Source organism: Empidonax traillii, unplaced genomic scaffold (assembly GCF_003031625.1).
Source record: "Empidonax traillii isolate 1590-97213 ecotype Southwest subspecies unplaced genomic scaffold, ASM303162v1 scaffold215:size2007263, whole genome shotgun sequence".
NCBI classification, from domain to species: Eukaryota; Metazoa; Chordata; class Aves; order Passeriformes; family Tyrannidae; genus Empidonax; species Empidonax traillii.
In genome coordinates this window covers 1,625,578-1,648,449 of record NW_020955408.1, presented here as the reverse complement: position 1 = coordinate 1,648,449, position 22,872 = coordinate 1,625,578, and the positions used below count along the sequence as shown (strand labels likewise).

General features: G+C 41.8%; 2 protein-coding genes across 6 annotated transcripts in view; one reads left to right on the top strand and one right to left on the bottom strand.

Moving 5' to 3' along the window:
- TTC39C (tetratricopeptide repeat domain 39C) overlaps positions 1-2,972 on the top strand; it is a 36,316-nt gene extending 33,344 nt beyond the window's left edge. Inside the window, exon 15 of the mRNA XM_027887569.1 lies at positions 373-2,972. Coding sequence (XP_027743370.1) covers positions 373-462 — 90 coding nt within the window. The 3' untranslated portion in view covers positions 463-2,972. The remainder of the gene's footprint in view (positions 1-372) is intronic.
- An 8,847-nt stretch (positions 2,973-11,819) lies between these two features.
- OSBPL1A (oxysterol binding protein like 1A) overlaps positions 11,820-22,872 on the bottom strand; it is an 86,589-nt gene continuing 75,536 nt past the window's right edge. For all 5 annotated transcript variants that reach the window (XM_027887576.1, XM_027887577.1, XM_027887581.1 and 2 more), the window contains 4 exons: positions 20,984-21,100; positions 20,091-20,214; positions 18,591-18,681; positions 11,820-12,988 (listed from right to left, as the gene is read on the bottom strand). In XM_027887576.1, the coding sequence (XP_027743377.1) occupies positions 12,886-12,988; positions 18,591-18,681; positions 20,091-20,214; positions 20,984-21,100 (435 nt within the window). In that variant the 3' untranslated portion in view covers positions 11,820-12,885. The remainder of the gene's footprint in view (positions 12,989-18,590; positions 18,682-20,090; positions 20,215-20,983; positions 21,101-22,872) is intronic.

Here is a 22,872-nt window from a genome sequence, read left to right as displayed (position 1 = left end):
GCATTAATGTATATGATCCACATTCATGTATGTTACATAGGTATGTATTTCTAGGTCCATCATAGCACAGAGCCCACATTAGTGACCTCTCCTGGACTGTTAGAACCTTGATTTTGCTACAGAAATTTTGAAAATGACAGCTCTCCACTCCTTGTCAGTTCTAACTGGTTCCTGCCTTGTAGTAATTCTTTTGCTTTGAGTAATGTGGGGATATTGCAACATGCAATCTCCAGTTCACCTCTTTTCTTTTGGACTCTTTTGTAACATGACTTCTTAAGCACTAGTAGTAAAATTGTCTTCGTGTCCTGAAGTGAAGGAGGCTAACAGTTGTATGTTTGGTGTTTTTTTTCTTGTTTTTTTTTTTCCCCCCAGGAGGAATTTTCTGGCTATGACTTTGAGAACAGATTGCACGTCCGCATACATGCAGCCTTAGCCTCTCTAAGGGAAGTAGTTCCACAGTGACAAACAGCAAGTCTTGTTATCCTTTCCCACAGTTTCTGCACTTTAAGATGAAGCAGAAGAGCGAGCTGTTGGGAAGACCAGCTCTTCTTCTGAAAACCACTTGTGCCAGAGACACTTTCCCAGTATGGTCAGAGTTGGTATGGCTTATTAAAACATTACAATTTTCACTAAGGGTAAATCAACCAGGAAGAAGGTTAAGTGACCTTGTGTTTTTAACTCATTGTTTTTTATTTTGTTTAAACCAATCTGAACACAAACTGCTCGTAACTGTGGGTGAGCCTAAATAAGCACACATAATTTACTTAAACACTATTGGCAAGTGTGGTTTTTACCTTTTAAAACAGATCTAGATCTAAATATGCCAAGGGGAGCACTTCTGGTTTGATTAGAGTAATACAATAAAAGTAATTGGTGTAAATTTTGAAGTTGGAAATGGTCAGAATATTTCTTTTGCTTTAAGCATTTTCCAATACACAGGAGGAGGAAAACTGTTCAGCCACAAAAAGCAGATCTTACTAAATTTTAGTGGCTTATGTCAGTTACCTCATGATTATTCATATGTGAATTTTAAACCTCTCATTCCCTTCCATTTCTTGTCTCATCCCTCCCAACTCAGCTCAGATTTGTGATATGAATTTATGTCAATGTTTATTATCTCTGCTTCTGGTACATTCCAGCCAAATACTTGGACATGCAGTTAGAGCATGGGCAGTTCTTATTTCCACTCTTAATTTTGTGAATGTAATGTTAAAATACATAGGCCAGATACAGCAGTTTTACGTATTTGTCATTCAAGCTGCTCAGTCTTTGCAGTGGTGACCTTTACAGGTATCAAAAAAAAAAAAATTAGAAAAAGAAACCAAACCACAAACTCAAAAATTTGCTTTGGTAGTTACACCAATACTACGATATCCTGAGTCTCGATATGGTATTTCAAACCTGTGGTGTTAAGACATTGCTATACCTCAGAGAGCTTAAAACTTTTGTCATGACCATATAAATTTTTAATACTTGGCCACCTGTAGCTTTTTATCTGTAGCTTTTTTTACGTTGCCTGTAATATGTATTATATCCTTATGTTTTATATTCAGTTAATACCATATTCTAGGAAGGTAAATATTTTTTAAAAGAAGCTTATGAATGGAAGTCTGACCAGAAAGTTAGATGAATTATGTTATTTTGCAAAGCTAAGAAAACTAGATATCCTTGGAAAGAGTTATCTAAAAGCCTTATCTTTACTTTGGTCAGGTTGCCTTAAACAGTTCCGTAGCTTAAACTTTTTTTTTTTCTTACCTTTTTGGAGAGCATGTTGCCAAAGTTTTAGACCTTGCCCATGCCTAATCTTCACTGATTTGCTTTTGAGGTTACATCTAAAGCAAGACTGATACAGAGGAGAGAAGTAATGTCCTATTTGGTAAGCCAAATGAAATGGTTGAGACACTTTTTTCTCTCTAGAAATACACAGTTCTGCTATGAAAGGCATTCCTAGAGCAGGTAAACACTTCTGTTGCAGTTCCTGAAGGAGAGGAGGGACTCTTAAAAAAAGCAGTTTTATTTTTCTATAATCTAGGTGTGCTACAGATAGTGCACTGGAGTTTTTTTATTCCATTTTGACGGTAATGAGGAATAAATGAGTGTTCAACCTTATTTGATCAATCCAAACAAGTACTGACTAGAAAACGATATATTGTGTATATACATAGTGACTGCTTAGAGTTCAAAAAATTATTTTAAAAATGGGCTTTAAGGTACTTGAAATCTTATTTTGTCCTATCTGATTTTTAATGTTTTGCAATCGGAGACATAGTCTGTTCTGGGTAGATAGCTGGAAACAGTACAGTTACTGGCAAAATTCCTCTACACTCCTTAAATATGATATGAGCCTAGGCTGTTCAGGACACAAAGCACCTGCATGCGATTTGTGTTCGGATATTTAAGGTCTGCATACTTGGAGGTAGCTGGCAAATAGTAGTAAATTTACTAAAAGGCCTGTTCTCACCAGGCCAGGAGTGGGAAAGACACTATATGTTTATGTAACAGTTTAATAACTCTGTGCAAATTGCAGCTTTTCTGTGGGCTTAGCAAATCATCACAACTGTATGTTTCTGTATGAATTATTTTTTTCCCCTCTCCTTGTAGGAGAATCTCCTACCTTGTAAATTGCAAAGTTATTTTTTATGTTAGATTGTGCCTGTGATGAGAAAAATCTCAATGGTATTTTGTGTTAACTGTCAAGTTTTTATACTTTGGAACTCGGAGGCATGGTCTAATAGCAATAATGGAATATGCATCTTGCTAGTTAATACGTTAAGGCCATCTTTTCTGGGACAGGTTATTTTTTGTTGATGTTGATGCAGTTTTTATCTCAATATGACTCCTTTCAAATAAATAACTAGAATTTTTAGACGTCACAAGGTGGCATATTTATTGTGATGTACTGTAAATGTTGTTAATTTACAGAACTTGCACTTTTATATTTCTGAGTAAAATTAAAAGAAATGTGGACATGAGTTTTGTTCCTTCGCTCCTTGAGTTTGTCTTTTAATTGGTGGCCTCCTGAACAAGATGATACCAAGTATTGGGAAAACTTCTGGGATGTCAAGTGACTCTGTAACTAAGTTTTCTAGTCAGCAATTACCTCTAGTCTTTATTCTTCCAGTATAATTACAGTCTTCTGGTTTCAAAAGTGAGATACATGTCATGTTGAGCACAACCGTAGAGTGAACAAGGTTTAAGAGATATTTTTAAGACATCAAATTCACTTGTTCTTCATTAAAGAACCACATACAATTGTATTTGTTGTATTCCTACACCTTTGAAAAATGTTTCTAATTTACTCTAAAGCAAGCACTTTAATTTCTCCTCTCTCTGACTTTGAATGCTTGTTTCATATTCTAGTTATGCTTTATTCCTAAATAAAATTCCCCAAATGCTGTATTGAATTGCTTTTCAATTTACAACAAACAACGTGATTGTCTTTCCAACAGTCGATTGTACTCGTGTTTAAAGATTGCTCTGTACCTGCTTGAAGTTTGAACAGGAGCAAGTGTTAGGTTGGTGTAGGGGGCTGTACGTGGTGGTGTCACAAGGGTGCCAGTCAAACCTCGCAGTGGGGTGAAAGCAGCTCTCAGATTCCCCTTCCAGCCATCATGATGAAATACTAACAGCAGAAGGAAGCCCTTTCACAAGAAGTTATGGAATCTCTGTTAAACCTAACCTTAAGAAATAAATTTATGCTTATCTGTCTCTTAAGGCAGTTGGGCAGCCAATGTCATCTGCCAGAAGCTTTTCAGGCATCGTAGACCACAGTGGAAAACTGAAAATTAGGAGTAATAGACTCCACTGAAGTTTAGGAATAAGAGGTACAGGTATGCTGACTCTGATCCTTCATCCTGAAGGAGCTGTATGACAACTTATTTTCTATAAATTCTAGAAAAAAAGCGCAGAAAAGGCCATTGTTTCACTGCTAATTACAGTTCGAGTAGATGGTTATGCAACATTGTGTTGCATTCACATGTCTTGAGGTGAGCTAGAAAATACTTCAAAAACTGATTTTATCTGGAAAAATTGACTTACAGAATATGGAAATACAAAGGCAAGTTCCAGTTCTCGTTCCCTTTGATCAAAGAACAATTAAAATATGGTATTTTATACAGAGATTCGGAAAGCATGAGAAGCTGCTCTTTCTGCTCTAAGTTATCTGTGTCTATATACAATGCTCTTAATTTATGGAAATGCACATTCTTGTGTGAAATGAGCTGGTGTACAAGATAGACCGGAAAAAACGACTGGGTTCTTTTACAGAAGGCCTAACTTTGTCACAATGCTGGAGACTTTGCATTTTCCCTAAACTTCAAAACTTGTTCAGTTGAAGTTATAAAGGTAGTGCTGTTGGTTAGGAGATGGTGAAAAGTGTTATTCCTGCTCACCACCCGTTTTCTCCACCCCACCCCTGTTTCCTATCAGATGGTAAGAAATTCAACTTAAGGCAGGCTTTCCAGAATGAAATGCTGAATTATTTTTATATCTGACCACTTTTTTAATGTATGTTTGGACCCCACTGCTGGACCCACTATAGGTTACCAGGGTAAGTGCATATTAGAGTTGCGTATTTCTTCCCTGCTTCCGCTCAGAACCCCTTTGCATAGTTACTCAAGATTTTCATGACCTACTTAGCCTCTGTGTTTTAACCACCAGTGCATTTTAGCCATGAAGAGTTCATGTGCAGCTGTCTTACTGTTAGCCCTAATTTTTCCAGTGTTGCATTTTCCAAAATGCTGCACGCCTTTTGATGCAACCTGTTCCGGAGATGGTGTTCCAGTCAAGTAAATTGCTGTGCTCAGGAATTTACACTCAGTGTATTTCAGTCATTTCTGGCAAGCTGTGCTTACCTATAGGAGATTCCCAGGTGGGCAGAGGGGAAGAGGTTAAGAGAAAAAAAACCAACTGGTTTGAGTTGGAAGATTTGGGAAGGGAGGGACAAAGAGGTGGTCAGACTTCGCTGAGCAAAACTGTTTGTGTAGCAAACACCTCACAGTCTTTCACTAAAAGCAGTATGTTTACTGTATTGAAAAAAGACAGCTGTACTGCTGGGACATAGACTTCTTCCCAGTTAATGATTGATCTGATCCTTTTTTTGGTACAAAAATATGGCTTATCTGTGACCTTGATGTGACAAAAGGTGGTAGGACAAGGTAATGGCCTCAGTTGGGCAGAGTACTCGTAGGCTGACAGGTTCTTCCTTTTGGGGCCAGAGGGGGACATGAGTCAGGAAAGTAGCTGATAACATTATTCTCCATGGCTTCCAAAACCAGCATTCAAGTTCCAGCACAGTGAATTAGTTTCCAGACATATTTTTTCATATAGCTGCTCTGAAGTTTCAGACAGACACAATTTTATTGTAGGGCCTGCAGCCTTTTTAAATATTTATGGATGTTTATGGTTCTCTTACCTCCAGTAATATATTTTTCTGTGGTTTATGACATCTGTACTTAAGTGTCTTTGAAACTTTGGCTGTGCAGAGTTTTGCAGACCTAGAGTTTTGAAAGTTTTCCAAAGAAGCAAATTTACAAGTTATCTTCTGCTGTGTATTCAGTGAGGATGGTTTGGAAGTAACCACATGACTACCAGGTATGTGTAGTGCCTTTATGAAGTCCTGCTCTGTCCATATGTTCTCAACACAGAAATCCAGACTTTGGATTACTGCCCCTAATCAAAAAATGATAAAATTTCTAGTTCTCATAGATTTTTTTTTTTCTTGAAATGTATCTTATTCTTTCTATAGGAAAGCAATTCTTCCTAATTTCGTAAGTCATAACATTAATATTTGATGTTTTTAATATTAATGGTCTGTGTTGTCACTCTCCAGGACCAAAGACTGAGAAACTACTTTCTAAGGATTCTTCTATGGAAGAAGCATTTCGTGGTGAGTTTACCTTTAATATACTTTTCCATGAATGAACTTGAAAGCAATAGGTCATTTTAAATTAAGAGTATTCTGTTACAAATGTGTAACTCTTTAAAGGAAAGCAAATGTCACCAGCCCCTGCCCCTGGGGTTTCAGGGTTTGCCCTTGCAATCATAAGGTTCTGCTGTACAAATGGAGCTGTTAGTAAGGAATAATCTCATTCCTTTTTGGGTGTAGCTGCCATGGCTGAAGAGATTACAGTCCCCAGCTGTTTCCTCTGAGCTCCTGCCAGAGGCCACTAAGGAACATTGCTTCTCAGGTGCTATATTTTGCAGTTTATGTTGGTTCAAATCCCTTGGGTGTTGTATGTCACCTGTCTTACAAGGCCAGGCTGTAACCAGGTGACGGATCTGTGCACCCACCCACTCCACCACAGCTGGCAGAGGGGGTGGGATGGGGCTGCAGCATTTTTGCTTTCCGAGGGTGCAGCATTAGATTGCATAATGTCATCATAACCTGAGCTGTTTCCAAAGAAAATAGTAATTCCCTTTGTAGATCAAACACACCATCTCTCAGAGATTGAGCAGCCATTCAGTGCAGGCCAGGGGCTCAAGTGCTACAACCTTAGGTCTATCTGATTTAGTGTGCCATGAGGGAAAAGTTACCCTTATCCTGTGATGGGAAGGAGTGTCTCTGGTTTGGCTACTACTGAGGGAAACTGGGTTTCAACAAAGGCAATTCCTTAGAAGGGTTCTGCTTCTGCTGTGTGTTGGGCAAGTCCGCAGCAGAAAGCAGGAGCGGGTTTCATGCTCGTGTGGGAAGGGAAAAAAGGCAGCAGCTCATGGGGCATGAATGCTGAGGGCAGGTGCAGGACCTTGCACTTGGCCTTGCTGAACTTCGTGAGGCTTGTGTGGGCCTGTCCTCAAGCCTGTCCAGGTCCCTCTGAGTGGCATCGCTTCCCTCTAGTGAATCACCTGCACCACTTGGCTTGGTGTCATCTGCAAACTTGATGAGGCTGCACTTGATCCCACTGTCATTGAAGAGTAATTTAAGTTTTGGTCCCAGCACAGACCCTTGAACATCCACTTACTGCTGGTTTCTACCCATCCAGCCAATTCCTCATCCATCTAACAGTCCTTCCGTGAAACTTTTATCTCTCCAATTTAGTAGCCAGAATGTTGTGGGGGACTGTCAAACCTTACAGAAGTCCACGTAGATGACACTTTGTAGCTCTTCTGCTGATGGAGTCACTCCATCATACAAGGCCACTGGATCAGTCAGGCACAATTTGCCCTTGGTGAAGCTCCAGCTCATATGGGTTTTCTTATCCACCTCTCTGTGTTTTGATGTATTGTGTAGGAGGATCTGTACCATAATCTTACCAGGCATGGGCTGACTGGTCAGTAGCTTCCACAATCCTTTTCTTAAAAATGGGTTTGATACTCCATTTTCTTCAGTCACTGAGGACTTTACCTGATTGTTGTGACTTTTCAAGTGGGATGGAGACTGGCTGCATAATTCAGAAATTTTCTGCCTGAATCCCTGAAAGGGGTTTGCTTGTGTAATTGTGAACTGACCCCTGCACATTCACTAAGCTCCAATAAAGGTCCCTCATGCAGCCCTCTGTTTTGTCCATCTGCTACTCTACGATCATGTAGCTTTGTTATGAGAGGGGATGATCAGAGAGGAACTCCTTAGCAAGCTCAAGCAAGGTTTCCTCTGGAGTCTCCACCCAGAGTGCTAGCATGGGATTTGGGACTCACTGTACACCAATAGGGAGCTAGCTGGTTTGTGTAGCTGCAAGGCAGCCTTTCCTTTCCATGGTGTTGCCTGATAGGGACAGATTATAAATGGGTCTGAGCTGGCTTGGGCTGGCAGGCAGAATAATGTTTTTTCAGGGAGGATTTAACTCTGTCATGCTTTGAATTATGTCTCATAATTTCTGATGTCTTTCAGAGAACAGCTCAGTGCTGAGCTGTGATGGTGTATTAAAGATTTGCCTTCTCTACTGCTACAGTGCTGATTTTACATAGAATCATAGAATGTTCAGGGGTTGGAATGGACCTTAAAGATCATCTAGTCCCAACCCCTCCTGCTAGAAGCAGGGACACCTCCCACTAGACTAGGTTGCTCAAGGCCTTATCCAGTCCAGATCTGAACACTGCCAGGGTTGGGAAGTCCACAACTTCCCTGGGTAACCTGCTCCAGTGTCTCACCACCCTCACAGTAAAAAATTTCTTCCTAATATCAAACCTAAATTTCCCCTCTAATTGTACCCATGGCCAGCACTTGCTAATCATGCTGGAACCCAGACTGCTTGGTTTGGCTTTTTTCAGTGCTGAAGATTTTATTAAACCATCTGATGGGACAATGATTTCCTCCCACAAATACTCTCTTGTGTTCTTCCCTTGGTAAGTACTCTAGAAGCCATTTTTCACTTTGTATCTAAAACTTGGTCATGTCTTACCCTGTTCTTCACTGGGATACCTGTCAGTTCAACTAATCAAGATTATTGAGGAAGTTAAAATGTCACCACCTATGCATTTAAAATAACTTTTATGAATCTAGAGAGTTCTGAAGTGTTGCAAAGAAGAGCTGTGGTTTTCAAGCTGGCTTACCTGATGTGCTTAATGTAAAAGGTTTATCGTAAAATAATTATTGTTGGGAATTAATTAATTAATTAATTAATTAATGGGAGAGAAATTAATTAATGGGAAAGACCTCTAAGATGACCAAGTCCAACTGTCAGTCCTCTGTAGCTGGAGAACTAAGGCCTTCAGATGGAAAGGCTGATGTCCCAACAAATGATGTAACTCAAGCTTCCTCAGGTCTCTTGTGGGAAGAATTATCACCTGCTCCTAAAGATCCACTGCAGGCTGTACTTTCCTGCAACGAAGCTGAGGTTACTTTAAGCACCTTAAGTGAGGTTGTATCACTGTGCTGGAATGATGAGCTGATTATGGATGCAGAAGTTCAACCTTTAATAGAACTGTTTCCAAAGAAAATAATAATTCCCTTGGTAGACAAGACACATCATCTGATGCCATTCAATGCTGGCCAGGGCTCAAGTGCTACAACCTTAGATCTGTTCCTGATTTAGTGTGCCATCCTCAGAGAATAGAATCTACAGTACAAGTGGAATCAGCTGACAAAGTTTATGTCTTGTTAGGTAAGAAACTTTGGGTATTTGTATCATCTTTCTGGTCCAGCTTCCAGCTCTGCAGCTTCATCAGGGGTAAATAAATGGAAGATCACCTCTGGCAGGGCAGGGCAGGGCAGGGCAGAGGTGACTTCTAACAAACTACTGAACCAATACTGTTTGGCCCCAGTGCATGTTAGATTTCACTACCAAGAGATTTCTGGTCCAAGAGATGTGGCTAACTGCAGGCAGAACTGCTGCACTCCTGAGGGCAAACAGGCCCTCATAATAAGAGTGATGGGAAGGTGCCCACTGATGCCACATGGTGTTGCTAAAAACCAACACTATTTTCTGAAGCAGGTGTTAAGAGACTGACGATGTAACACATGTGTCCTGTGGGCAAAGAGAGGTGACTAGTTGCAGCCCTAGTTTTGATTCTCCTTCCCTGAAAGAACTTTTATTCCAGCACTGACGCAGGAGTTTTTCCATTTAGGAAAAAAAAAAAAAACGGTGGTGGTTGCCTCTGCTGGCTGGTCTTGATGAGTTTCTGCAGCAGGGCTGAGTGGGCTAAAGCACTGGTCATCAGTTCCACAAAGAGCAAGAGAGCTGGTGCTCATCTTTCTTGGTGAGGCCTTCACCAGCATGTCTTCCCTGTGGTGGCATGTGGCCAGCTCATTGCTTGCTCAGCTGGAGAAATCTTCCAGGGTGGGGCTGCCCTGCTCCAACTCTCACTGGAATGGCAGAATGTGTACAAGCCCTATTCTGATATAGCTGTGAGGGCTCAGCAAAGCATTCTGTAGAAAAGAGCTAAGCTGAGGCAGATTTGTAAATTAACACTAGCTCTTCATAAAAAAAACCCAGATGTTAAGGAAGTTCAGTTTCAGAAGTACCAAACAAAAGAGTCTCTGCTTTGACCATTAACAGTTTTTGCTTTTTCTAGGCTGCAGGTATTTGTCATCACATACCACTATGCTTGCTTTTGCCAAGTGTAGGTATGTTTGTTTTAGGCATAAGGATTTACAATATGACTGGAACTTACTGCTCCTAATGCCAGCACTCTAATTTTTGTCCTTTTATTCACAGCCTCAGCTGACCAGAACAACCACTGTCACATTCTGAAGTGTGGACCCTATGCTGCCTAACTTACATGAGACGAGGTCAAAAATCACCACAAAGCCTTCCCTCCTGCTGGAGCTGGTGTTCCTTATTACTGAGCAACCCTCAGCCTTTCCAGGGGAAAAAGATCAACAACATGTGTAGCTGTCATAAGTCTCTGTTCCAATTTATGTGATTCAAGAAAAAGGGTGTGGGAAATTCTCTACCTTTTGTTCTCGTGGGCTCAGGACTGGAAGCTTGTTTCTAGCCCTGCTGTCTTTGCACAGCCAGATGCAGGTGCTAGGAGGAGATTCACAACATTCCCAGGTGCCAGGCCAGCTGAGAAATCCGCAAGCCCTAGTTCTAACTGGTGCAGCTAAGCCATGCATGCCCCGTGTTTTCCCAGTTGCCGTCCTTCTGGATGATGTGATGTCTGCAAAGATACATTCACCAGCCGGCAGTAAGCACACAGGGGTAAGTGCTCCTGCAGAAAGTTAACAGTACTGCAAGGACAGGTTACCATTACATCAGACCCCCATGCCTGAAGAAGCGAGCTTGCTTCTTGCATGACTTGTGCATGGTCTGTTACATAGGACAAATTGTTTAACTCCTTGTCTCAAACCTTACTTTATTTTGAAAATGATTAAATTAAGCTTCTACTAGTAAAAACCAAACACCTTCATCTGCTTGTTACACTTTGCAATTAATTAGTAGTACTAGTCCTGCTCTGGTTTTAGTCTGAAGTACCCAAGTTTTGAATCTCACATTTATATACATCTTTATGCCCAGAGCCCAAACTTTTAGCATTTGTGTAATATTCAGAGTGTGGCAAAATATACTCACCTTAGAGTACATTTGGGTAGCAAAAAAAAGTAGTTCTTACTGCACTTTCTTCTGAGTTCACGTTAATTTTTAACCTGGTTGAGAAAGGAGGCTGTTTGGACTTCAGGAAGAGGTCAGGAGAGATGGAATTTACATTGTAATAAATCAAATAATGTTAAACAAATGCTTAAAAAAAAAAAAAAAAAGGCCAGCAATTAGAACTGCCATCCACATCATCTCAAATGTTAGCTTTGTGTGAATTGTGCCCACAGACATATCTGCTGCAGCTGTTTCACTGAAGGGCAGCCCAGCCTCTTCACTGTGCTGACACGGTGTATGCATGGGGGGCAGGGAGGAACTAAATGCTTTTGTTTTTCTTAGCAATGAGTGTTCAGTGCTGTGTGACCTGCACTGACCAACAGTGAGGCTGCTTCTGCAGATCTCACTCATACCTGCAAGTCCCACAGGAATTAAGACAGACTTCAAGAATCACTGGCCAGAGTAGAGGTGCGAGTGCAAGGGATGAGGCTTCCAACAGACAGGGCAGGTATTTAATTTCTGCATCTGTGGGTCACTGTGAGAGCTGGGCCCTCACATGACAGGGGCCTATCTAATACGTCTCAGCATCACAACCTGGGTAATTTGAGTGGTGCCTGGAATAAAAACTGAAGGCATCTCATGGCCTTATTAACGATTTCACCCTGAAGTCCACCCTGAAGACTTGAGCTGCCACATCTCAGTTCCCCAACCATCCCCACTGCCCCAGAAGGAGAAGAGAGGTCCTTGGAGCATAGGGGAGCACACCATCCGTCTTCATTGCAACAGCTTTTGGACCAGGCTCGCTCAGAAGGGGTCAGCACTGTCAAATACCACTCACTTTAGACTAGGTGCAAGAAGTTTTGAAGCCTTTATTTAGTAGCAATTAAATTACTCAATTAACACTAACCTCCAGACAGCAGTTAAAATATTGTACAAAGAGCAGGTTGCCCTCTAGAAGCTCTGTACACAGTTCAATATAAACTTACACTCTAAGATTGAATGCACCCCACTGAAAAGGGGTAAAGCAGCTGTGCACAGGAGGCCTCACTGAGGTGCTGTACTACCTCTGAAATGCACAAGACTTCCTCCCAGGGAGTTTGCACAGTACAGACACAGTCCTGTCCCCCTGCCATGTTCCACCAGGCCCTGGACTGATTACGTTGTTGCTTTTTTGCAGTGGTGCTGGGCACCGGAACTTCTAGTGCATGAAACAGATTCTTTTAAAACCTGTTACTAGTGTGCAGTTCAAATCAAATCTGTAGATATTTCAATGGCTCTTAATTCCTTAAACCATAAGGTTGGTAGCAAAACAGGAGAGCAAGATTCAAAACACACTGCACAAAACATTGAATAAATACCTCTGAGTAATGTTACCAGCTTAAAGAACTGCATTAATGCTCCACAGACAGGAACTCTTCTGGAATCTCTTGACCAGAGCGCAGGATTTAAGGGAATTACTTTAGTAAAAGAAAAGTCACTTTATGAAAAATTACATCTTTACAGAAGTGACACACCCTTTCTTCATTTAATAGAATATTGCAATTACTGTGTGTGCTTTTAAACATTCCCATGTCACAATAAATAAAACAAGTTTTACTTGTGCCAATGTTATCTACAAAACAAAGTATTCACAGAACAGCCCAAGGTGTTCTAATCCTCATACACCACAACCTAATATAGGTGTAATCAGGGCAGCTCAAAATCACGGCGACTTACTTTGTCCACGCAGGACCCACCATCAGCCAGAGAAGTTATTCCCCTACCTCTAGGACTGCAGATCATGTACCACCAGATTTATTGCAGAGACGCTTAATATTCTGTTTGATAACATGTCAGTATTTTCAGGAGATAAGTAGAACAAGGGAAAACATTAAAACGGATTAAGACTTATTTGTATCAGTCAGAGGCTCCTTACTGCATTTTAATAAATGTCAGGCAAGTTAAAGTAGTTTCTGTCCCAGTAGTTGCCAGAATAAAGCCAGTCCTGCGTACCAGTATGAGGATTGGGGCCTTGGTGGAACCATCTGCAAGGAAACATACAGCATTTTAGTGAAGCTGTTAACATACATTTCTATAGGGGTTCAGAACTGCTTTGCTGCATCTTCAGCAGTTTCAGCAATAATTACAGTGATTGAAGGAGCTCTCTTGGTTTTAAATTTGTAAGTAAGTGAATTTGAAATCATCTTCAGTGACTAGATCTCATTTGCCACACTACTTGAATGTCTCCAAGGTGATACTATTGGTATCAGTATTTTGTCATTTGAGGCTGCCAAGATTACTGCATAAAAAAGGACAGGTACAGGTTTACTTCAAAGCAGTTGTGAACAACCATTTTGGCATGCATAAGTAGTAACAGTTTTTGCAAGACATGTAAACACCACAAGCACTGCAGTCCTGAAAACAGAAAAATATTATTTCCTTGGATCTAGATTACCCCCTGTTCTTCAAAGCCTTGTTTTGCAATGCACTTCATCACAGAATCATAGAATGACCTGGGTTAGAAGGGACCTTAAAGATGATCTACTTCCATAACCCCTCCCACGGGCAGGGACACCTTATATTAGACCAGATTGCTCAGAGTACCATCCCACCTGTCCTTGAACACTTCCAGGGATGGGGCATCCACAGCTTCTCTAGGCAAGCGTTCCAGTGCCTCACCACCCTCACAGTAAAGAATTTCTTCGTAATACCTAATCTAAACCTCCTGTCTCTAAACCTCCTGTTTGTAGCCATTCCCCCTCATCCTGTCACTACACGTGCTTGTAAATAGTTTCTCTCCATCTTTCTTGGAGGGTGCCTTCAGGTACTGGAAGGCCTCAATTAGGTCACCCTGAAGCCTTCTCTTTTCTGGGCTGAAGAAACTAAATTCTCTCAGCCTTTCCTCGTAGGAGACGTGCTCCAGCCCTCTAATCATTTTGGTGGCCCTCTGGACTTCCTTCAGCACGTTGAGGTCATTCCTGTGCTGGGGACCCCAGCACTGGACACAGCACTCCAGGTGGGGTCTCACCAGAGCAGAGTAGAGAGACAAAATCACCTCCCTCAACCTGCTTGTCACACTGCTGGGGATGCAGCCCAGGATATGGTTGGTTTTCTGTGGTGCAGGTGCAAACTGGCGGCTCATGTCCAGCCTCTCCTCCATCAGCACCTCCAAGTCCCTTTTGGCAGGGCTGCTCTCCATCTGTTCATTCCCCTGGCTGTATTGATACCAGTGGTTGCCCCAGCCGAGGTGCAGCACCTTCCACTTGTTAAACCTCGTGAGATTCCCATGGGCCCACTTCTTGAGCTTGTCCACATCCCTCTGGATGGCATCCCATCCCTTCAGGTGTGTCAACAGCACCACTCAGCTTGGTGTCATCTGCAGATTTGCTGAGGGTGCACTCAACCCCTTCGTTCATGTCCTTAATGAAGATATTAAATAACACTGTTCCCAACATGGGTCCCTTCCCCGAGGGACACCACTTGTCACTGATGTCCATCAGGACTCTGAGCCGTCGACCACTGCCTTCTGGATGTGACCATCTAACCAATTCCTTATCCACTGAACAGTTCACTCATTGAATCCATCTCTTTCCAGTTTGGAGAGAAGGATGTTGTTGTAGTGGATCATGTCAGAGGCTTTACAGAAGTCCAGTAAATGACATCTGTAGCCTTTCCCTTCTGCACTGCTGTAGTCACTCCATCATAGAAGGTCACAGGGTTTGTCAGGCAGGACTTGCTCCTGGTGAGGCTGTGCTGGCTGTCTCAAATTGCCTCCCTGTTCTCCACCTGCCTTAACAAAGCTTCTAGCAGGATCTGTTCCATGATCTTCCCAGGCACAGAAGTGACACTGAGGTTGGTAGTTCCCAGGATCCTCCTTTCTACCGTTTTTTAAGATGGGTACAATGTTTCCCTTTTTTCCAGTCACCTGGGACTTTACCTGACTGCCATGACTTTTCAAATATCACAGAGAATGGCTTGGCAACTACTTCAGCCAATTCCCTCATGACTCTGGGATACATCTCATCAGGTCCCACAGACTTATATACACTCACGTTCCTCAGGTGGTCATGACCCTGATCTTTGCTTACAGTGGGAGGGACTTTGCTCCCCCAGTGCCCATCCTGCTATCAGTCCACCCAAGAGGTGCTGAAAGAGAGGCTGAGGCAAAAAAGTTGATGAGTACCTCAGTCTGTTCCTCATCTGTTGTTACTAGTTTTCCAGCACTGTTTATTGTGCCCATACACCTTCTTTACCTTCCTTTGCTGGTTAACATACTCCAGAAGCCCTTCCTGCTGTTCTTTGCATCCCTTGCCAGGTTCAGTTTCAGCTTCACCTTGGCCTTCCTCATCCCATCCCTACATAACCAAACTTCAGCTCTATACTCTTCCCAGGTTACCTGTCCTTGTTTCCACCTCCTGTGCATTTGCTCCTTTTCCTTCAGTTTGACCAGCAGTTAACTCAGAACAAGTGTGCCAGCTACCCTTAGTGCAGGCGAAATATCACCCACAGGCTGCAGGAGGAGTCCTGGGTTATTACAACTTAACTGTGCTACACTGCACTGTTAGCACTGGGAGGCTCATCTGAATGCCCTGAATTGAGGTTCAGCTGATTCCATTGGCATGGAGTTATTTGCAAGCTTTTACTAAGCTGGTTATTAGCAGAAACACTGAAGTTAAACACCCTATTTCTTTCCTTCCCTATCCCCTCCTGCCTAATCTGGAGGCACCATGTAACACACAGGCACAGATCCCACCTCTGAAGGTACATAACCTTTCAGGGGGTGAGGGGGACTATCCACCTCTACCACAGGGAGCATTTACAAGGCCATATTACTGGGAAGTAGTACCATCACTGCAGAGAAATCTGCCTCCTCCTTCCTCTCCCACACACGTTCCTGGCAATTGTGCAGCTGTTACTGAACACTACTTTCTGTTTGGCCCCAGTTACTCAATCTTCTGCCTCAACAGTGCACAATGCCAGACCTCAAACGTTTTACCTTCTTGCTTTATTTTGCCAGGCCATGTTTATGGCACAAACCAAGTTGCTAGAAGCTGTTTCTGCGGTTAATGTGTTCCACAGCTTCCTGTCACCTTCTCACTGACCACAGGAGCCAGCTCTTCCTTTCTATGACTCATTGCAGCGAACACACTCACTTAGGTAAATCATCTGTGTGCAAGGCAGCCTGTTTAACTCTACTCTTCCCTTCTACGGTACCATAAGCTTTCAGAAGAGAAATCACAGCACATTCAGACCAAAATATGACTTGATCTCTTTAAAAAGCAAAAGCATAAAGGCCACCAGTATTGCAGTGCTATGTTAGAACACAGGGCAGCTAACAGGCAAGCCTTGCTTGGCTCAGGGGATTTGAGATGTGTGTTGGAAGAACTGCCTTGTAGTGACTTCACAGTGGCAAACTGAACACCTGAACACTCTGATGGTTCTGCTGTCCTGGTTAAGGGAATTGAAGTCAACAGAAGTCATTTATTCATAGTACTGTATATAGTTCACTACTGCTTCTCCTCCACACAGGAAGAGTCAGCTATTCCCAAAGAAGAAGTGTACGGGTGCACTCAGGTGTCCAGTTCACCAGTAACAACTCATTCCAGAGCATTTGCCGTGAGAGAGGGCTATAAGCACCATTATCTCACCTCTCGGATTAGAGAATTCTACCACCCAGTACCTCACTAGTGTGTCTTTAACACCTGTACAGGTCAGGACAACATGCCCCAACTCCAGTGACAACCTACTGCAATAGGAAGAGCAATGGGAAGAGACATATAAGACCTAAAGCAATAAGATAATCTCACCAAAGGCAAAAGTGAGGGGGAAAGGGGACAGATTTTCATCGATTTGTCTAACCACTGCTGGGTTTCAAAACTGAATTGATCTCTTTTACTCAAGACTTACGATCACTGGTCAGCATCTAAAATAATAAATTTCAACATTAATCACCTCTTGAGAAACACCAAGACTCCACTTCTAAAATGGATTCAGAATAATTTAAACAAAAATAACTCACATTTGGAGAATTGTCTTACGAGGGAGGAACTCTACTGGACAAAGCAAGAAGCCTGCTTTTCTGTGGCAAGGAAATTGCAGTAGTTTAAATCTGAGATCATATTTCATTACAGAATAAGACCTACAGATGACCTTCTAGGAACAGGTAGAAGAGTTCTCCTTCACAGCATACATTTTTTCCCCCATAGCACAACTCTCCCTAACACTTAATGTTCATCCTTTATAGGCTGTCACACCTGGCACTCCTACTAAATTAGAGCTCAACACTAGGAATTTTCTGCCAAGGCTTTAGAAACATCCTGGAAAGCAAAGAATTCTTAAAGGATATCCCAGACACATGCTGAGTATCTGCACAATAGCTATGGAAGAACCTTGTGAATGGTGTCTGCACTAATTACATAACCCGAAAACCCTAGCTCCGAGTTGCCCCATGGAAATTCCCCAAATTCCAATACCAACCTCAGGTGGTTTGAGCTATACCTTAAGTTACACTGGAAGAACACAATATAGTTATCCCTTGCTTTGGAAACATTTGATGAGAGCTAGAACCACTCTGAATTCAGGAATGGGAGAGAGGTGCGAGGCTGTCCATCACTTAATGTGTTTACTTGAAAGCTTTACAAAGGTGTTACTTTCCACCAGTCTCAGGGCAAACAAACCCAACACTTTAAGAGTGCAGGCAGAGGAAAAAGACAAAGGCAGACATGTCCAAACCTGGGACTCTGGCATGATGGGTGACTTCATTAAAAAAAAGAAAAAAAAAAAAAAGAAAAGAAAAAAGTGATTTATAGTTACAAACATTTTAAAGGTATTTAATCCACAGAGTATCAGTGTATAAATAGCTAGTTAATAAAGAAGAGATGAAGCTTGTTTGCTTATAGAGAGTTTAACCTTACCATTTTTATTCTGTAAAGATACTGTCAATTTATTACTATACTTCTAAGCTGACCTTGTCTGGTCAAACTAGATTCATTTGGTCATGTTTTCACAGTTTCTTTTTAGTTTGTATGTAAGAGCTCCCCCACTGACCCCTCTCAGAGTTAAAAAAAAAAAAAAAACAAAGTAAAAAATCCCTAAAACATCGTGGCAAATCCCTTGTAAGCTAACTTTTCCCTTAGCTCCTCTCACTTTTGTAGTTAGTAACCCTCTCCGAAAGAAGGTAGTGACTCAGATAGCTGGGTGATAAAATCATTTTACCAACTTTCAGCACACAGTACTGTCAGCACAGAGCCACTGATCTGAGAAGTCATGGGCAGCAAGCTGTCAAGTTCACCAGAGGAAGCATTTCCTCTACTCTTTGGCCAAGCATGTAAATTTGAGTCAATTATAAATTAATCAGCAACAACAGTCCTTATGAGCAGCTATCAGTGACATCATCTTTTTCGTGTCAGAACCAAGAGGTGCTCAGAAAAGACAACACAGTTTGTATATGAATGTGCAAGCAGTGAGAGGGAAGGAACTGAGACCAAGCCTGAGTAAGCAAATACAACAGCAGCACTACCAGACCTGATGGATGTCTGCTCTTCATGCTGACACAACACTGCACGTCACCGGTGCAGCCTGTCAGTTAACCTGAATACTCAAAACCTTTACATAACTACACAGACACACAGAGGCAAGCTCACTAACCTCGTCTTCCAGTCTTCCTCTGACTTTGAACGATTTTTGCGGGCGGTTCTCTGTTTTTCTTCTAGCCTCTTCTTTTCTTCACTAGCCAGATCTTGAAGAAATAAAAACACACAAATAAACCAAGAGATGTTAAGAGTAATAGATAAGACAGGGACATTACTTTATCTGACCCAGCAAATAAATAAGGGAAGTAGTAAAAATTGTGCATTTAAAAAGCTTTCTACATAACACTGAAGGTTACTGGTTTAGTCTAAGAGCACAGCTGTGGCACAGAATGAGCCAATGGCATTCCAGGGTTTAAGACTGCTAAATGCATGTTTATCCATGGCCTGAGAACCCCAAAAAAATGTTTACATGACAGCAAACATGTGCTAAGGGAGGTAGCATACATAAATTTTATTTCAGGAGGGAAACTAATTAAGGTACGCAGGATTGATTTCAGATGTCTGGCCACCTGCTTCTTGTTGAGGTTTGGGCTAATTTGCTACAAGTCCTTAGTTCCTGATCAACGGAGCTTTGGAATATTCATTTCCAAACCACAAAGAATTGTCTCTCTGCAGCATCCCTTCATTTTTTTTGTTAATGCTCAAAGGTAGCATGGGTTATGATCCTAAACATGCAGAAAAAGCATTTCATACACATCTTAGTCTTCTAAGAATGATTCTCTTAACTACTTCTTTCAGCCATTCCCAGGTACCCTGCCAGCCACTAACCCAGTGTGTATAACTACCTGCTATACAACCTTGATGCCACTAGTATCATTAAGGAATACAGTTGTTGCTAACAACATAGTTATTTGCACTTCAAGTTTAAACAGACTGTGATGCTCTGAACCAAGTATTTAATATGCAAAATGCTAAAGAAAAAGGAGCAAAAGAGGCCTGGGGAAGGGTGTTCAACACTGTATCAAAGTATTTACCACCATGTCAGAAAACACTTTTCTTTCTATGGCATCTACAGTAACAATCTCTATGATGTTTCTAAAAAGCGCACTATTTCTACTCACTGAAAGTCTCATTATGTATTTCTAATTCACTGTTCTAGGACAGCAGTAGTGTTCAAATCTCAGTGAAGAATGATTATGCATCAAGTGTATCTTTTGGAGCTACAGTTCCTCCTTAATAGTTTAGACTGTATTTCTCAGAACTGGCACATCAAAACATTCCTTCTGCGTCAGGCTGATGGAAACAGGCAAACCAAAAAGTTCACAAATACTTCTTTGATGTTTTCAACTGCTTTGGTTATGAACCAAACCACAGCACCAGATTTGGGTCGCTATGAAGAAAATTAGCTCCATCCCAACCATCCCCAGAACAGGTGGATGACAAACCTTCCACCAGAAGCACACCACAACCTGCAGAAAGCTGTGTTGATGAGTTACTGCCTTGCACCGTGAAGGAACATATGGGTAGCTACTTTAACTGTCCCTCTATCAACCTTTTTCCCAGTCCCTCAGTTTTAACAAAAAATAAGACCATCTTTGCCAATAACCGAAGTTACCTATTTCTCCATTTTCCATAGCTCTGATATCTGGTCGTAGCCGGCAGTCGGTTTTGGGAATGACACTCTCCATTTCTTTGTCCAACTCATTCAAAGCCATAGCAAAGCTGGTAAAATTATACATCTGAAATTCAGAGACAAAGATAAAAGGTGACTTCACAATGTCTCCAGCTGCTAGTCTTCATACACAAGAAAACTGCTGCCTAAAAACAAACATCCAAGGGCTCTTTTCTTATTTAATCACTCAAGATAGGAATGCTCAAGATACCAGCAAAACTGCACTGTCAGGCTGAGTGTAGGTGATCCTCAGTGTTTCTATTTAAGCAGGCCAGCATCCAATTACTCAGTGCACTATTTCTCTCTTATCTTCTTTTTCCAGTCCCACTGGTATTTTCCCTATCTTCTGTAGAGAGATTTCCCCCTTGATTAACCCAGTGAGGGCATCTTTTCTGTTCCAATTCTTTGGCTTGGCAATTACACACAATACCCTTGTATTCCACCTACTGGCTCTCCAACTTGTGCCATGCAGGCATGAGTGTCTGTCCCTGCAAGTGTCTGTCCTCTAGTAAAGCCCTTCAGAAGAGATTTCTCACAAGGCTGGTGCCTCAGTGGGGGAAACAGGGTGGAGACGAGGTGGGGAATGCCCCCATACCACTAGCTACATGAAACATCCCATTTTCCACAGAAATTCTGCTAATTCTATATTCTTGCCTGTGGCTGTTATCCCTACAACCCCACATCATAAAGTTAGAACTGCAGCAGGGAGTTTTTTGCAATAAACAGGCAAATGCAGACTGGCTAATGACAAAGACAACAAATGGATTTTTGATTTGTGTTAAACATACAAAATAACAGGATAGCACACACTTTCAATAATGAGAAGCATAGCTTACCTGTGCTGAATTTGGAGGTCTTGGAGTTATCTTCCATAGCAAAACACTTCCAGGAATAACATACACACTCTCAGAATCTGGCAATGGCATCTCATCTGATTCCTCAGTATTGCCCACCTAAAGGCAGAACACAAAGAAAAGTTCTTTGGAGTTGTGAACTATTTATACCAATTCATTCCAACTATGGAACTTACAGAAAATTATTTCCTTGACCAAAAGCGAGTAATTTCAGCAACAATTACTTTTTTTTTTTTTTTCAAGAAGGATAATAGCATTAACATAGCACACATACTCCCAACTCCCTCCCAATGGAAGACTACCAACAGTTTCTTGGAGCGGTATCTTTGTAGATATAAGCTGGGTGTTCATGTGTTAAGAAGCGTCAATTTTTCCACCCCAGAGATGTCCTGTTTCCTCAAACACAAGCATTTTCATGCCTGATACTTAACTTCATCACTACTTCATTAAAGGTGAAGAATAGAAGTCACATTCCTTATCCTTCCACATCAAAGAAACGCCAGCACATAATGCAGACGTTGCCCAGTTTGTGCACAGCAGAAAGCCTTTCCTACGGCACTTTGCCCAGAGGAACCTTCCTTTCCATTAACCAGTACACTACTGAAATGGCAAACTGCAAATGTGAAATAAATATCCTAGATTAATTCTTCTGGGAAGGGTATCCTGTAGAGTCTGACACACAGCCTGAGGCAGCTGTGGCCACAGCACTGTGAAATGGTTTTCCCAGAACAGGAAGAACTTCACCCAGGGTTACTAGGGCAGTAGAGAGTTATTGGTGGTCACAGAGTATATGTGACTTGAAGTAGTTCTGAACCATCCCCCTCTTTCTGCACAGCTTTAAAGCAGCTGGGCTCTGATGCTGCTGACATTATTTCCACCACACAAGCGTATGTTACAACATCGAACTAAAGACAAGCTAGGCAATGAATATGGCTCTCCCAAGAAAACCTGGTGTCACGATCACAGCTAAAAACAGCAGCACGCTTCAGAGACCACCAGAGATTAAAGCTGAATTTAGAGGCAATTAATGCCTTAAATACTCGGGCTACATGCCAACAGCTTTAATCCTGCTGCTAATAAGCTTTGCTCTTCCATGACTGCATCCGATAATAGACTGAAAACATCCAGTACCCAGTACCCTGCACTCAGCTGTCCTCTGAGAGGATTCACATGTTATGCTTCCAAGAAAATGAGAAGTTGTAGTAAGGATTCTGTTTCACTGCAAAGCACTTCACTGTGCTTTTAATAATGAACAGGTTGCAGAGTAAGCAGAACAACATGCAGACCAGGTTCAGTCCTTCAGCTCCTAAGGAGGACAAACAGGACTTTTAGTTGAGTACATCTGAACTGTACTGACAACCTATCGTTCTGCCCTTTCAGGGACACTGATCAATCCTGCAGAAGTTGGGAATTTGAAACGGAACAGATCAGAAAAGTTATTCTTGTATCAAAACAAAGACACTTTGATACAAGAGTGCCAAACTCCAAGTCAACTTTTACAGAAAGGCTACAATACACACTACAATTTGTGCCGTGCTGTATACATAATCTTAAAAATGCCATAAAATTACAGAGAACTAGGTAAAACGTGGATTTTCACATGCTCTTGCCACAATGATCCATACTTCATGCTCAATGCTACTCAACCTTTCAGTAGGAGAGTATTAGCTAGGAGAGTATTAACAGGCTTGCTAAAGCAAGACCTCTGGTCAACCCGTCAACTAGGTGCGTGTGAAAGCAGTTGCTGTTGCCTTACATTATGCTTTTCCAGGTATTTGCACTGAAAAAATCTACACAAAATCCTTCATCTTGTTTAAAACAAGACTAGTTCATTCAGAGCAGAAATCAGAGCATCCTGGCCTAACTTCTGA